This window comes from Hakea prostrata, chromosome 2, assembly GCF_041222555.1.
Source record: "Hakea prostrata isolate BN-2017 chromosome 2, UWA_Hpros_2, whole genome shotgun sequence".
NCBI classification, from domain to species: Eukaryota; Viridiplantae; Streptophyta; class Magnoliopsida; order Proteales; family Proteaceae; genus Hakea; species Hakea prostrata.
In genome coordinates this window covers 11064322-11081884 of record NC_142601.1, presented here as the reverse complement: position 1 = coordinate 11081884, position 17563 = coordinate 11064322, and the positions used below count along the sequence as shown (strand labels likewise).

The following is a 17563-nucleotide window of genomic DNA, read 5'->3' as shown; positions in this document are numbered from 1 at the left end:
AGAAACTCACTTACATTAGGACACTTATAACCAAAATCTAAACCAAAAAACCAATAAGGAAAACAAACACCAAAGACCTAGACTAATAAGGAAATCATGATAGGGCCTAGGGGAACTTCCCCTATCGTGTTACATCATATTATCTCTTAACACCCACCGATCTTAGGTCTGTCTTTCAAGGGTTCTAATATGTTATACGGTATCCCTTTAGGTCTTCAATGCAAGACCAGCAGCCTGTGGCACTGCCAGCAGTACTAAAGCACATTTTTAGCACCAAGGGTATTCTAGGAACTTTAGGATAATCCTAATCGAGTCCTTCTGGGTCTGGTTAAATATAGAATATTATAGGAGTCTAGTTCTACTTTTATTTTGTCATTTGAGTCAACCTAGGAGAAGTTACAAAGGAGTCCTATTTTAAATAGAAGTCCCCTTTTGTTTCTATTTCAAATTTGAATACTAGTAGGAGTTGTCCAATAAATGTTATAAATACATAGCCTATGCTTATAACCAAATCAGTTTTTCGATGAACTAAATTATTGAGTAACAGTAGAGAGTGAGGCTTGATTGACGTTACTAGAGTTTCATGTGCAGGAAGAGCCTGCGGAGCTTGGTTGGTGATTTTCTTCAAAAAAAAATTTGCATCTCTAATCTCCTAAAAAGGGGAAGTGCTCATCCCTACCCTTCCTCCCTTCCAACCTCCATTGCACCCTAGCCTTCTCCCTCTCTCTAGCCTGTGGCACCCCTTCTTCATCCCCCAAACACTAAACTCCCTATCTCCCAATTCCCTCCACCACTTCTCTCTCCTTTCTAGATTCACAACCCACACTCCCCGTCTAGCATTCAACCCCAATCCTAACCCTAATTACCCACTAAAAACCCTAAAAGCTGAAATCCTTCTTCCTACCCAAAACTTTAGTTCTTATATCTCCCACTCCACACAACAGAAAAACCCTCCCCTTTTAGGATCACTTTCCCTCCCCTAAAACCCTAGAAATTTTTGAAACTATAGTTCTTCCAAAACCTAACCCCAGGAATTTTGGATCTAAAACTAAAAACAATCAAGATCAGATTTAAGTTCAAGCTTCCTATAACCTTCTGGCAGATCTCTATATACCTACCTTTTCAACCCTAAAGCCCCCTAAAGCCATAGGAAACCCCAACCACAGGGTTTAGAAACCCTAAATTTACTGCTGGTTCCCTACTAGATCCTGGATATTCGACCTCATTCCCTTGGGGTCTATATCAGTCTTACAAAGCTTATCTAAAGGGATGCAACCCATATGCTGCAGACTCCTGATGCATATCCAGCCCCTAAATAAAGCTCCTATATAAAATTAAATATTGAGTATTTGCTTCAGTTCTGCTGTGTTTTCTCTTTAAGAATCGTCTGATCAGAAATAGGTTGAGCTGGCCTTTTGGTCACATCCAAAGCCTAGGCTACTTGGGGAGTAACATACAAGGTGGATTCTATTACAGGGGAGTAGTACCCAAGTTCCTGTAGTGTATGAGGATTCAGCCTTCGAATCTCCACTCCAACTCGGATGTGGGCCTTAACTTAAAGAAGGAGGCTAGTTACAACATTCATACCGGGAATTTTTTACAACTTGTCTTTTTCCTTCTACTCGGACCTTTCCGGAGAAGGTTGAGAATGGTCTGTTCCTGTAACTTTTGGGGTACCTGTACTATATATAAATAGAGATCCCACCAAAAATTAAATAAATACATAAATAAAACAAGGTAAGCTTAGGTCCACACCCCTTCCCCCTTTCTTATCAGCTTTTTTTTTTTTCTTTTGGGGGGGGGGGGGGGGGATTTTTGGATTCTTTAAAACCGAAAAACAAGAAACTCCATATCTTCCAATTTTGCAATCCAAATCCAAAGCTTAGAGGATCATATCTTTGTATCAGTGTCCCCAGGTTTCAGCCCATTCTGACAACCTTAACCCTAGAATCCATCAGTTCTTGATTGAAAACCAAACTCTTCGACCTGAAAATCAGGAATTCTCATAACTTCATAATCAATCATCCAAATCCTCTTAAACTTTGAGAGCGACCATACAACCTCCATTGGATTCTGGTTTCACCCTGTCCTCACGATTTTAGATCATCCAAACACAATTCTAAAGATTACCAAATATCCCCCACCTTCAACCCATATCAGAAACCCCCCATTTTAGAACATAAACCTAACCTAGCGATGTGAACAAGAATTCAACCCCTTGTTGAAACCCACCAAGATGGTGCACCCAGGGCTGGCTGAAACCCTGTAGGGGCAATTTCATCATGTTCCAGCCCTAGTTTGATGATTATTTTATTTTCAGAATTTCTGTTTTAATTTTCAACGTCCAGTCATGGCCTGAATTCTTAGATTGAGTTAGTAGTTGAGTTCTTGTATCATAGAGAGTCTTTCTTTTAATTAGGACTCTTTATGATAATTAAGTCCTTTGTTTTAAGTTCTTTTAGTCATATGTGGCTGTTATTTATTCGTAAAGGGTCTCCTAACTTATAAACGAAACCCTAGTTGATTTCCCTGGTTGAGTCAAGTTAGGTCTCTTTGCAGTTGGAGTCTTGTAAAGGCTATATATTCTCATGCCTACTACAGAAGAAATCAGTTTTTCATGAATAAAATTATTGAGACTATTGCAGCCAAGGAGGTACTGGCAGGGTTCCTTTGAGGGGGACCCTGCGGTTGTCTAAGTTTCCATTCTTCAAGGTTCTAAGTTCAGTTCTGCAATTCCAACAAGCATCTTCAGTCTTTGACAAGTACCACCCTACCCCATCGCAGCCTTGCCCAGCCCCTCCCCCTCTCTTTCCTCCTTGTGGCAGCAGCAAATCCCCATTCCCTTCATCCCCTCTCTTTCTTTCTTGATTCCTGCAAACAGCATAGAAAACCAAGATCCATCACGGCCTCTTCTTGGATTGCAGAATTTTCTGCAGTTCAAATTTTCTTGGATCTTGCGGCAACAACCCCTGTCTCCCCCTTTCTGTTTCTTCAACTTTTCTTCTTTCATTTTATTTTCTTGATTCTGGCAGTAGAATTACAAGAAAGAAAACAAAAAAGAAAAGACGGGAGGAGAAAAAAAAGCAAGAAAAGAAACGAAACAAGAAGAAAGAAAGAAAAGAAGAGAAGAGTAAAAAGAAAGGAAAGATTAAGAAGAAGATTCAAGATCTTCTCCAAGATCCATCCAAGACATACCCAATTTTCCCAACCACAAGCTTCCTCTTCCTTTTCCCTTAACAGGAGGCTTCCCAAACCTTTCCCACCCTTTTCTTTAATTGATAAAATCCTAACCCATCTCGCCTAGGGATTTTTTTCCTCACGATTTATCCGTACTTCTCCCAAAACCATACCCATATTAACCCTAATTCATCCCTCCCTTTCCTATCAATCCTAGTGCATCCCATGTCATTTCCTACAAACCTTAGTTATCCAATACCTTACCATTACCTTCCTAAAACCAAGATACACAATATATTATCCTTTTTTTCACCAAAACCATCCCCATGGAATGAGAACTTGTGAGATCTCGGTTTCTTGAGATCTCGAGACAAAATATCTAGCAAGACTCTTGAATTACAATAACTCGACTGAGATCTTGGTCCACCCACTAGTTTAAAATCCCACATTACGAGCAAAATAGGTCGATATCCTAACTTGTCTCACCTCTTCTCCCCTCCCAACGCACTGACAGCTTCCCAAAGTTCTTTTTTTTTGCCGGATTTTCAGCCTCCTCTCACCGAGACCTTCCTATGTTCATCAGGGAAGGTCGTTGGCAACACAATGTGAAGCATGAGCCGTACCCAACGCTTCTGCTATGAACTTCTGACTTATATTGAATTTATGATAGTTGTGTTGTATTCTTGATGGTCAATAAAGTGATGTTCTATTGTACTCATATGGATGGAATTCTATAGCTATTAAGTTATTTGAGGTATCTTATCCCTTGCTTTTCATTTATATGTCCTAACAATTCTATATTTCATGTTTTATAACCTTTCATGTTCATTCCTATAGCATTTCGGTTTTAATTTTAGGGTCGAGGTAGAACTCATACTTTGGATTGTGTTCTCACAAATCTAAGGTCACCAATGTGTTAGAAGACCTAAAATAGGCCAAATACCAACTTTGAGCAAACCAGACCTTGCATTACATCACCTAGTCCACCCAATCTGAAACAGCTAAGCCCAACCACTATTAGAATCTCCATTACTCACCAAAGCCACAAACCATATTCCATTTTAACCCACATTGCAAACTGTACCATACACATAACTGAACCTACCTAAACTTAACCTATTATGTCCCATAAGTTGGTTATGATCAAGATCTTGGAAGAATTGGCTCCTACTTAACCTATCAATAAAAGGGGCAAACCAGTGCCAAAGGTTTCTATATGAGTAGAGTCCGGGGATACAAATTTGCTATGCAGTTTAACCCCAACAATTTTTGTTGAGACGATCTTTCGGTACCTTCAACTCGGGCTACAACTATGGGCCATTGACCATGGTGCCAAGGCCCATCCCTTTATTTGATCTATCAATCCAAGACTAAATTAACTACTCCAGATTAAACCCCAATAAATGTTTCAACGACAGACTTGGGTACTACTTCCTACTTTACTGCTTAACTAAAGTGCGACTATGCAAGATCGATTGGAGGCTTCAAGTTAAAGTTGTGGTTCATCCTATAAGGTTATTTTCCACTTCTATTTCTAATCCAGCCAGTGGATTATGTTTATTCTTCAAGACCATACTGACTGGAATTTCAATCTGATCAGGTCTTCAAGCACTTCTTATGCCCTATGGTACCCTAATTGGGATAAACCCAATTGTTCCAATATCTTGCTGTGAGTTTTTGGGATCTCCTTCTTTCCAAGTGCAGTTCAAGCCATCTACTTTCCAAAATTTAGATTTTAAAACCCTAAGATTCTTCTAGGGATTTTGGTTTCAAACCCTATTTCTGGTTCTTTTCATAGCCAGTTGCACTACTAGTTTTGTTTGATCAGGTATACAAGAGGTCAGGACTTGTATGGTGTAGCTTCCTCTTACTCTTGCACATAAATCTTGACTAATCCCACCAACCCCAAGCCCTCACCCCACCAAAAAAAAAAAAGGAAGGGAGAAAAACTCTACTGGAGAGAATTAAACCGATATAGATGTTATCCTAGTCTTGAAATGCCATTCATGGAAATTATGATAATCATGAAACATAGATGAAATTTGTAATTGGGTTTCTTTGCAGCTTGGGATACTGGTTAGGAAGGAATGCCTTCCTTCGTAGGATCCTTCCCCTTTCTTTCCTTGCTTCCTTCCTTGGCTTAGGGTTCTAGGAGAAGGCTCTTTTATGGAATGATTTTCTCTTAATAGAAAACTCACTTTATCAAAAAAAAAAAGAGAAGAAGACTTGAAGCTTCTCAAAATTATTATAAGAAAAAAGATATTTTGAGGGGTTAGATAGTGCAGATCCTCTCCACCCAACAGCCCGTCCTCCCACCCCACCAACCCCACACATGGGCCTGCCCGTGTTCCACAGGCAGGCTTGTGTCAGACCCATTGTGAGAGCGGGAGGATAGGTGGACAGCCCACCTAGGTGGAAAGGATCTGGACTCGGGGTTAGACTGTCCCCCTCCCAAGTGCAAAGACATCACATCCTACCCAAGATCATTTAGTATAACATATTTAATTTCTAGGTTTCAAGTCCTAGATATGTAACGGTTATTGAACATACCTTCTTCTGCAAGAATCCCTAATCCATCTGTTGACAAACTTTGATGATAAGATAGGACAGAACGCAAATGTTGCGGAGCTCGATAATGAACACCAAGCAAAAGGCTGTAATCCATTATTCGCTGGTCTTCAAGAAATTTACAATCAGTCTCAATCTGCCTGCACAGAAAATACAAGAAGACGAAACTTACAAGTGATCATAGTTCCAATTTTATCAAATGAAACACATAAACTTGAAGGAAAAGAGAGAAAAAAAACAAAAAAAAAGGAATAAAAAATTATAACCAAGAATCGTAGGTACAAAATTGACATAAACAAAAGGAATTGTTAAATTGATTTCCTGCATAAGTTCCGGTTCCATTGCCATGGACTCTGATGGTCAACCACAGGGCATCTAACATAATCCATGATGGTCTATGGCTGTAGGACATGTCTAGGATCTACCAAATCTGTACCCTTTCTGGGCTGCTGATTGTCACTTCCAATCGTATTTCATCTTTTACATGAAATGCAAAATGCAGCTTTGTGGTTGCTTTGAAAAGAATAATGACATGAGTTTGAAAGTTCTTATTCACAACTTATGTAATCCATCCCCTTATTTTATTAGACCACTGTTTCTCCTAACCATGCCCTCTAGTTCAGCCTCTGATCATAATGTTTTTTTTATTCCATTGAATATTTGAGTTCCAGCATTCTCCAAAAGAAAGAAAAAAAATTTATTGACTTTTCCCTTGCATCACAAAAACGTAAATTCTTGTTTTTCTTCCTGCAATTTGAAATATATATTTTTATCTGTCAAATTTATTCCTTTTAATCTGCTAATCCTGAAAATCAATCCTAATAATAGTAAGTAAGCTTTTTATCTCAAAGTCAACTCAATTTTAGGCATCAGTTGAGCCCATTAGCCACAAATTAGGTTCTCAAAACCATAGTATTAATTAAACTGCACCATCAAAAAGTTTGACTCTCCCTCCTGTTATCGTTGTTAAGTTACTGTTGGTTGGTTTGGTTTATTTGTGGGTTGGTTTAATTATAAGTAGTGGTTCAAGTTATTATCATTCAGTTGTTTAGTGAGGGTAATTATATAACTTTGAATATTTCACATTATTATAAATAAGAAGCTTGGGGGTCACATTGATGATCCAAGGGATTCAATTATTTCCACAGTTACAATGATGTATTATATAGTATTAGCATAGGAGGGTGCCATATATACAAAAACCCAATATCCTACACTAGACAACTTAACTAGGACTATCATCCTTCATGGGCATGCTTGTGCTGAGAGACAGATTGGATTTGAGTTTTTCAACCAATGACCAACATTTAACCTGGTGTGATCCATTGCATGGTTTGATGTCTAGCAAGTTCTCGGCCTAGATTTCTGTTTTGGGAGACCTCGAGTCGAGATCCTTTGCAAAATTAAAAGAATTCAAAATCTCAGTCGAGATCTCGGTCGAGTCAAGATCTTCATTTGACGGGATCTCAATTGAGCCATGCCATTTAAATACCTGGTCTCGTCGAGTTGAAATGAGATATCTCATCTCGTCTCAACTCCTCCCACTCAAACTCTTCTCCAACTCTTGTTTTTCACCTTTTGGCCAGATTTTTCACTGGAAAACTCCTTAGATCTTCCCCTACACTGCATCGACACTCCATTTAGCTCATCTACAACAAATAATCAATAAGGATGTAGTGATTTTGAAGCCATTCTTCAAGCAAGGTGAGTTTTTCTTCCCAAATTTCATTTTTTTTCAAATACTATGTTCTACATTAGGTGTTTGGATGTGGATTAAATGCATGCTAAGTATCTTTGCCCAATCTACACTTTCATGGAACCAAAATTACCTTTCAGTTTTTAATTTATTTTTGAACTTTTGAAATAAAAGAATATACTTTTGTAAGAAATTAAATTTATAAATCATGAAAAATATTTATGTCTTGAAGATAATTGTAATATATGTTAAGACTCCATTGGAAGGTCAACAACCTCATTGCGTCAAATTTTTTTCGTAAGATTTACCCAAAAAAATCATGAATGTTGCTATTTATTTTTAATTTTCAAATTTAATAAAATAATTAAAACTATTTTTCATTACAAAGAATTATTTTTTTTATGATTCCTATGTTGTGTTTTCTAAAAATACAATCATGTTAAAATAAGCATGCTATGTTTGTTTGTTACAACAAAATGTGTATTTCATGAATTAAAAATTATTTTTATATGCTTTTAGTTAACCTAAAAACATAATTTCATTAGTTTAATGTTTTTGGTTGTTGAATATACATTAGTATAATAGCTTAGACTTGAATAAATTAGTGTATGTGAATGATTTATGTACATACTCTGATTTTTTTTAATATATACATGTATTTGATGATATTATGAACATATTTATTTTATGTATCAATTTAAATGGCTGAATGTGGGAGTGGTAGTGGTGCTTCTGGCATTACTTGGGAACATGGTGATCCCCTAACTGCCGACAAAAACAAGTCAACGTGTAAGTATTTTTTCATTTATATCAAATAATGGTTGTGTATTTCATGTTTTATAAGTCAGCATTCACTCCTTTAGCATTTTGGTGTCAAAGTTAGGGTTGAATTGGAACTCATATATACACTTGTATTCTCACAAATCTAAGGCCACCATTGTGTTTGAAAGGCCTAACATAGGCTAAACACCAAATTTCAGCCCAACCTGGGCCCCTGAGTTCACTCGAGTTGACCCTCAAAAAAATAACCAGGTCTCGGTTTTTTGGCTGGCTAAGATCTAGGTCTAGACCGAGATCTCAAACAATGATCCACTGTTCAAAGGAGTTCAGCTACTCCTTAGAGTGGCAGTGGAGGGTAATGGATCAGTTCAAGCTACCAACAAAACCCAAGACATTTGTTAGTGATATAAACCCCAATGCCAAATTTAACCTTTAGGGTCAATTCAGTGAATCAGCAATAGATTTTAAGTTTTCTAACCCTGCAGTTAGGTGAAGGGTGGATTCAAATTGGTTTTCGGGTGTAGGAATGGGACCTGTAGGTGCGGGTATGATTTAGGACCTAGGGTTTAATGGGCTCCAGATCAGAACCTTGCTGCAAATTAAAATTCAGATCTGAACTTAAGGTTTAGGGTTTAGGAAATTAGGGTTTATTAAGACTTGGTGTTTCTAGGGGGTAACTAAGCTAGGGTTAAGGCCAAAGGTAAAGGAGGGATAGGGGATGATGATTCTAAAAGAAGATAGGTTTTAGATGAAGGCTTTCAAAGATATGAGTGAAAGAGGGTTAGGGTTTCGTGAAGGTATAGAGGCTGAACTTAGGGTCGATGGTGAAGGGAGGGGAGGGCATATGAATCCTAAGGGGCTGGAAAGTAGATGAGGGATTTGGGAGATCAAGGTTATGGACTGGGAAGAAGGTATGGAAACCTAGGTTTAGAAATCTGGAAGAAAAAAAAATGCTGCGGCAAGAGAGAAGAGAGGAGGAAAGGAAGAAAAGAGGCTGGGAATGAAGAACTAGGTTTGGGGAATGGGAGGGGATCGGGAGAATACGTGTAGGGAAAGAAGGGACGAAGTTGCCGCAGAGTAGGGAGAGGGAGGAAAGGGGCTGTGATGGGGGGTGCCACAGGCTAGGGGAATGGGAAGGAAGAAGGCTGTGAAGTGTTTCTTGAGCATGTTTTAGTCTAAAGGTGTCCCTAGTGTGACCTACGGATAAACCCGTAAGAAAGAGTGACCAATTTTAGTTTGAGGAATCTAAGAGAGGTAGGAGAAGGCCTTAATTGACTATTGGAGAGATTGCAAAGAGAATAATTCGGAGGACAAGGACCCGTAATCCTGATCTCTTGCAGGACAGGAAGTTCCTTGGATGCTGCTTTGACTTTTTCCATTATTAAGGTTCCTTTTAACTCCATGCCCTCCACCCCCAACAAAATAACTCCCTTTTCTTTTTCTTTTACCTATCTCAGCCTCTCTTAGGTGCATGTAGCCGACCCCATTTAGTTGGAATAAGGTTAAAAGTTTTTGTTATCGACTCCACATAACCCTACTAGTAGTCCATTAATCCAAACCTTAACTCTCAAGTGGGCCTCACACTCAGTCTGGGTTTACTTGGATTGATTGGTTCTGCAGTGATCTTGATTAACAGGCTCCTAGTTAATCCCCCTCAATCAAGGGCCACATCACTAAGAATTTAAGATTGTCCTATCCACTTTGCATCCCTATCTAATTCATTGATAACCTTTGGCTAAGGATCAACTTGAATCAACTTATGACCCAAATGGGCTTCTTTCTTAGGAAAAAACCTCCTATAGGGTTAAATATGCAATGGGCTTTTTATTCCACGGATTCTCATTGTAATAAACCATTTTTAATGTGATGCAGGACAACCAACATGGAACCAGGACCAAGTGAACCAGCAATGAACCAGGCCAGCTCAAGCCAGAGATAGTCTTTTAAAAGGCCAAAAAGAAGCCAAAATACTGTTCACGTGAACAGTGCACAGCCCATTATTAGGAAATGTTCCATAGAGGATTTGTTGGCCCAAGATCAGATTACATAAAGACTTTATTTGGGAGATTTAGGATCTTACTTAGTTTCTATTTCAGTGGTTTCTAATTTAGTTATTTATGCATGTGGCTGAAATATAAAGCCTAGTAGTTTCTAGTTTTAATTACTTTCTATTTCCATAAGATTATATTGTCACTGGTAATAGGATAGGTTTCTATATCTTGTAAAGCTTTAGCCCAGCTATAAGTAGGCCCTTACATTGCAAATAGAAAAGAAAAGACTTTAGGAACAGAAGAAAAAAAAATGAAGCAAAGCTTAAGGTTTGTGCATTTGCAGACCCCCCCCCCCCTTTCTTCTTCTTCTAATTATGAGTGTTCTTCTCCCTCCTCTTCCCCTTCTTGAAGACTGAATTTTCTAAGATTTCCCCTTCTTCCCCTGATCTTTATCCGTCTTTCTTCTCTATTCAGTCCCCATTATAATGTCCAAAACTATCGGTAGTTAGGCCACATAGGAAATTAGCTTATTTACCTAGTTTTTATTAGAATGTTTTTGGTTTAGGTCAATTGAACCGATTATGTCGTAAGCATGTGACTAGGGCATGACATTAGTAGACCGTAACTAAGACTTTATTCAGAGGCTACTTTTGTTTCCTAGCTAGTTTAAGTTACTTAATGGGTGAAGTATTGGGTTAGGCATTTCCATTGCAGATTAGGAGTTTATTTTTGAGTCTTTTGAATAAGATTGTAATAGCACCTATTATTGATCACGAATTTCCTCATTAAAATTGCTGATTGTCAGCTTGGCTGCTGCTGCCTTCCTTCTCTGTGAGAGACCTTTGTCTAATGTTGAAGTTTAGATTGATTAGCTCCATGGTGTTTCAAGAAGTTGCTCTTTGTGCTTGGTTTTGAAGTCCAAGAATTGATCTCTTGGTGTATAAAATCCAAGTATTAGTTTCTTGTTGTTTAAAGTCTAAGAAGCCTGTTGGCATTTTCCATTTCAAGTCCATACACTTGCTTTGGCTGTCAAATCAGCCTGCGTTTTGAAGTAATTGTCCATTCAAAGCTGCTAATGTTAAAGGAGTGTCAACTACAATTTCAGTGAATAAATTTGGATTTTGTGCTTTCACTCACCTAATTTTCTAGAAGAAAACAAGCAATGTGTGTTTTTACAAGGTTCTCCTTAGTCAAGTCCACCCATTTGGTCGCCTCCATCTTATCTCACCCCTTGCTTTGTTACAGTCTTCAATCCAATTGCAGTCACATCAGATTTGTTAATCCCTAGCTTCCTTCCAAAACCGTAAAACCTGCAACCATTACTTCCTCTCATTCTACCCTTAGAATTCATTCAATTTTGTTGACAGCAACTTCATCACAGCCCCTAGACTGAAGCCAAAGCCCAGTCCCTAACTCTCAAATCACATTGGCCAGCTACTCCTAGTTCTTCTCAACTGTCCAAGATTTTAAGAATACAGATCCAGATGTCAGAGTAATTCCAATTTCGGATCAAACCTCACCTCAGCACTCCAACATTTGAACCAATTTTCAGTCCAATCTGAACCTAGAAACCCTTCCAGTTCTGACTTTTGAAACCATTTTAAAAATAAAAAATAAAAGCCCACTTTTGATCTCGTTCTGATTCAAGGTCCTGTGCTTTACCCTTAAACCTAATGAAGTTATATCATCCTAGAGTTGACCAAACACAGGAATAAATACCTATGCTCCAGTAAAATGAATTTAATTATCTCAAAGTCAAGCAACAGAAATTAAGTATTACCCAAAAAACTAAAAAGAAAAAAAAAGGAACAGAAATGAAGAGCCTTCTGAACCAACAGATTATGTTATTTCACAATTAATAATTTCATAGACTCATATTTGACCAGAAAAATGTAGAAATGTCTTAGTGCACAACTTAACAAGAAAACATACATGAGATGGCTACATCACAAGACTGATAAATATGTGCTTGGAATTTGAATAAGCTAAGAATTCCCTTACTTCAATAAAACATCCCGCCAAGAAGGCTCCAAATAAAAGCAGTAGTTCAGATCCAAATCTTTAAGCGTTGTATTCTCATCGATTTCAACATTCTCGGATGAGCGGCCAAGGGAGGAACCTTTTAAATCAAACCTTCGATGAATCCTTAATTCTGTGCAGAACATGTTGCCCATTACCACAAAACGAAACTGCAAATTCAGAAGCGGGTCACAAGTGATCAACTCTTTCTGTGCCAGATATGGCCCTGAAAAGTGAGATTTAATTCATAACATTTTCCGTAGCTACGTGACCTGCTTTTATTTCTCTCTTTTTGTTTTGCTTGCTCTAATTTAAAGAGTTACTTTCAGTGGTTAACTGTGCAAAACTGTTCTTTCCCTTTTTATTTCCCTCTGTATTTTATTGTTCTTTTTGTATGCGTGATACAATTTCTTTTTATGCCTAATGTAGAAGCATGATGAAATTGAATAAACATGTTTTAGTTTTCACCACAACAAAGAAGCTCTTCCATTACCTTTTGGCCACTCAAGGGCTTAATCCTGTGAAGACCAAAAAATTTGGTGATGAGAGTATTTTCCTGTGTGCGAACATGATGGTGATAATCGGGAAGCATCCTTATAAGAACCTAAACATTCAGAATCCCGGTCAGCATGAAAAACACTGATGTTCAAACAGCATCATAAATAAGCATGTCACGATGCTAATGATCGACACCAAGGTAGATCATGTAATATGAAAAGAAGATTTCATAGGCTTAAGAGGAAGTCTGAAAAGCAAGATTAGTGTTGGAAGTTGGAACGGTAGGTTGTAAGAGTATACTACAAATTTCATGAATGACTGTCATATGAGGGAATATTGCATACTGGACACCTTGGTTTTTAAGTTACTAGCAGTAACATGGCGAATAGGTCGTAGAAAATATTCTTCCAGTTCTGCCGCTATTTCTTTCTTTGCGTGGCCCTGCCTTTCATCTAGCATGACCTGCCATTTGCCCTCTAACACAAAAGTTAGGGTATTAACTTAGTATTAGAGAGACCTAGCTAATTTGAGAGTAAACCAGGAATCACCTTCTTCCAAGCTTTGAAACCGTCAAGTACTAAAGGTTTCCAAAGAAGCAATGACATGCAGGAATCCTGCCTAAGATGTACAAACTTCAACCCAAGGACAGCAACTGGGATCATCTGATGGCTTGTCATTGTTTCTGATTACCTATGGCTGACACCATGCCTCTTTCTCCTTGTCCATAACTTGCACATTTTCGGTTAAATTCCACCTATAACATTAATCCTTCCCATTGGACACATTTGCCATTAATCCTCACAATATATATTCCACATTGTATCATCTGATATCATGACAAGAGGTTGGAAATTAATTTCAAGAATCTTACTTCTTAGAGATTATTTCTACAGAGAAGGGGTGCAATGGAAATCATTGCTTTGAATCTTACTATTTGGTTGCAGGGCTATTTTTGCTTGTTGGAGTCCTATCATGTGATGATCATCCTGTGAGACGCTGATAGTTGGTTGCCATTATTTGTTCAAGTCTAATGCTACAAATAAGAATTAGATTTAAGACTTACTTATTCTCCAGCTACTCAAGATTTTTATCTAAAGATGGCATTCTACAGCAGCAATAACTACCTACTCAATCTGCAGTGACCTTACTGTCCATTTGGCAGCAACAACTACTTACTAGGGCCACAATAACATATGCCACTTATTTGTCTAACAGTAACCTATTCTGCCTTAGAGACCTCAATTTGAGGCTTTGAGCAGAATGATACCTACCACCTGCCTTCCTTGTGAAGAGCTTGTCTGCAGATATTGTGATGTAGGTCCCAGGATCTACAACACGTCAAAGCCCAAGGCCACAGACAAGTCCTAGGCCGCAGCCCAAGCAGTACCAAAGGACTGAGTAGCCATACTCAGTCTTATTAAGGCTGATGCATGTTATTTAATCGGTCCTCATTAAGGCTAATGCACTTTATTCAGTTAGTCCTTATTGAGGCTGATGCATGTAATAATCCTCGTTAGGTTTGACTATGAAACCCAAGTTAAGTTTGAGTTGTTTTTTTCTTTTAGTTGTCCTCCTATTTTTATTAGGACTTCAGCTGTAAGGCTATAAACAGCTGTGCCCCTTCCTTTGATTATTTATGACAAATTACACCCATGCAGCTTGTTCTCTGGTTCCCTTTACTGTTCTTGCTTAGAATGAAGTTCTTAACCCTTGCCAAATCAATGCCTATCATTGTTAAAAGGTTCTTTGTGAAGTCAAGCAAAATCCTTATTCAGTTGTGATATACAACCTTCATCAATCCAGTACAGCTCTTCCACTGTTTAAGACAAGGCTCCATGTAGGTGGCAGCCAACATCAATCCACTCTTTCTCTCCTCCCCTTTAATTTATATTTATTGTCCCAACCCCATTTAGTTGGGACAAGGCTTGTTGTTGTTGTTCCAATCCCTTCCTTACCCTAAAAGGCTAAAACCAAGAGACCCAATAACCCCAAACGAGCCATCACTTTCATCTCAGATGTGAACCACACCATCCCCACATCTCCATTAGCCTTTGATCCAAGTCCCATCCATACTCTAGATATCCCAACTCTTGGTTTGAAACTCTGAATTCAAACCACAAAATCAAGAATTTCAATATCTTGAAATTCAACCATTAGAATCCTACCAAACTTGGTAAGCATTTCCAAGGGATTACTACCTAGGTCTAATCCAAGTACCAGAGAAAATACAGAACTCTAAGGCCCACCAAACAATTTCAAGGAATACATCACATATCCCCTTATAGGCCAAGTATCCTTGAACCCTTTTGATACCTAACCAAACCAAACCACCCAAGATGAGATTAACGGGGATTACTACATAAACCAAACACAACCCTTACCATTTTCTACATCCCATCACAGCCCATACCACAAAAAAAAGCACCCCTCCCCCCCAAACCCACTACCTAAAAAAGTAATAACAATAATAATAATAAATAAATAAATAAATAATAATAATTAACATAAGCTGATATAATTTGAAGATTGTTCATGCCTCGATTAGGGGTGCAAGTTTGGCCCTGGCGGCCCTAACCCGCCCTAAGCCCGCCCTGAGCCGGAATAGGGCTTGGGCTAAAGATTTTGGCCCTAAGGGCAGGTTAGGGCCAAAATATTCAGGCCCTGAACTAGGGCCAAGGGCGGGCCTGGGATTACTCTCTGGCCCGTCCCTGATTTTGGCCGTAATCTTGGACCTGATTCTGGCCATGATTCTAGCCCTGATTTTGACCCTGATTCTAGCCCTGATCTTGACCTTGATCTTGGCCCTGATTATGGCCCTAATTATGGCCCTGATCTTGGCCTTGATCTAGGCCCATGATTTTGGCTCTAATTTGAGTCTGGATGTTTTGTAAAAAATTAATAAAAATAAATTATATCTTCATTACCAATGTAGTAAGCATTCACCAAATTTTGGCCCGATCCTGACCCTAATTTTGGTTATAGTCTTAATGTTAATTTGACCCTAATCATGTATTAGATTTTTACCTTAATCTTCACATTAACATTGATATAACACTAAGTCTCGACTTTTACCTTCAGTCATTTTTATCATATTAGACTATGAGTTCACTTTTTATATTATTTTTAAGATAATTTTCATTTTTCGAACTAAATCATTTTTAGTTCCAAAAAATTATTGATTTTTTTATTTTCTGATTAAGGCGAGATAATATATTATAAATAATAAAAGCTAGTATATAGAGAATTAACATCTAACAAATCTACACCCCTAACTTCTCATCATGAATATTGACATCTTTCTTTTGCCTCCAATGTGATATTTCAAAAGAAGAAAAAAAAATAACTTATTAAGGACAGATAGCCATGTTTGTAACTAAAATATAATATAATTTCTTTAACTACGAAAAAAATATCAATACTAAATTATCATTGAATTACTTGTTAACAAAGTTTTGAATATGATTTTTTTTTGTTGAATAAGGATATCAATGGGAGGGGTTTTCAATTTCCATCACCAAAATAATGGAAGAGGTTTTCAATTTCCATCATCAAAGCAATGAGAGACTTTTAGAGATCAATATAAAATTATGGAGTATGAATTTATTTATGTTTAAAGCAACACTATCAACTTATTGACTATTTTATCATTTTGTATGAGCTTGAATTATCTTATATTTCTATGAATTTTATTTTTAGTTTATTAATGATACTTTTATTTTTATTATTATTATTTTTTTTTAATGAATTTACATTTGATATTTTAGGTCCAAGGATAGGACCAATTAAGGCTAGGGCCAAGATAAGGTCAATTAGGGCCAGGGACAAATGCTAATCAAGGTTAGGGCCAATTAGGGCCGGGACAGGGCCAATCAGGGCTAATCAGGGCTAAGGACAGGGCCAATCAGGGCTAGGGACAGGGCCAATCAAGGCTAATCAGGGTCGGGTCAGGGCCAATTAGGGTCAACCCATCCCGACCTAGCCCAATTAGGGCCAATTAGGGCGGGAATGGGCTTGGCTTGGCCCTGTAGGGCTTAGGGCCAGGGACAATAATCTTTGGCCCTGAACTAGGGTCAGGGCGGGAATGGGCTCAGATTAGAACATATAGGGCTGGGCTTGGGATTGCAAAAGCCCGGCCCAGCCCGGCCCAGTTGCAGCCCTAGCCTCGATCTTGATCCCTAGCCCTCATTCAATCGAGGCTACACCCATTGGAGCTACACTTTTATCTTTCCTTGGGGAGATTTCCTCTTGTGATCTGGCCGCTGGAGATGCTGCAGTTTAGAGAAAATGACTACTTACTACTACTACTACTCAACCTGCATTGGAGTTCCTTTGATGTTTTTGTTACTATGATACATGTAGATGCGGTTCTTGTTCACTACTAACTATTTTTCTCATTGTTGGATGGTTTGTTCGACATGAAGATGATGTGCTGAAGTTATTGATGATTATTGTCAGCATGGAGTTATCTTAGTGTATGCTAAAGTCAAAAACTACGGTGTTCACAATAACATTCACGTTAACAGTGCCATGGACAACTCAGAGGTACTGTTCACATGAATACTTACTCATGCACAGTAACTTCCTTATTTACGTTATATTATCTTTAAGACTTTAACACCCTTAGAAAACAACGGATTTGCATGCAACCCTCCGAAAATCACTAAGTATGTACACCCCTTCAATACATGGTCCAAAATAAGAAAATACCCAGTCTCTCAAATGTTGGCCATTAAAGTTCAATATTTTTTCAACATCACCATAAACCTTTATAGGGGTAATATGAACATTTTACCCTTTAAACTTAAGGTACATGCACCTGTCGGATTTCAACCTT

The 17563-nt window shown here is 38.1% G+C and overlaps 1 protein-coding gene across 3 annotated transcripts in view; it reads right to left on the bottom strand.

The window, feature by feature from the left end:
- The window catches only part of LOC149023714 (phosphatidylinositol 4-phosphate 5-kinase 9-like), a 32834-nt gene that overhangs the window by 8649 nt on the left and 6622 nt on the right, over positions 1-17563 (bottom strand). For all 3 annotated transcript variants that reach the window (XM_089144219.1, XM_089144220.1, XM_089144218.1), the window contains 3 exons: positions 12725-12835; positions 12214-12401; positions 5728-5885 (listed from right to left, as the gene is read on the bottom strand). In XM_089144219.1, coding sequence (XP_089000345.1) covers positions 5728-5885; positions 12214-12401; positions 12725-12835 — 457 coding nt within the window. The remainder of the gene's footprint in view (positions 1-5727; positions 5886-12213; positions 12402-12724; positions 12836-17563) is intronic.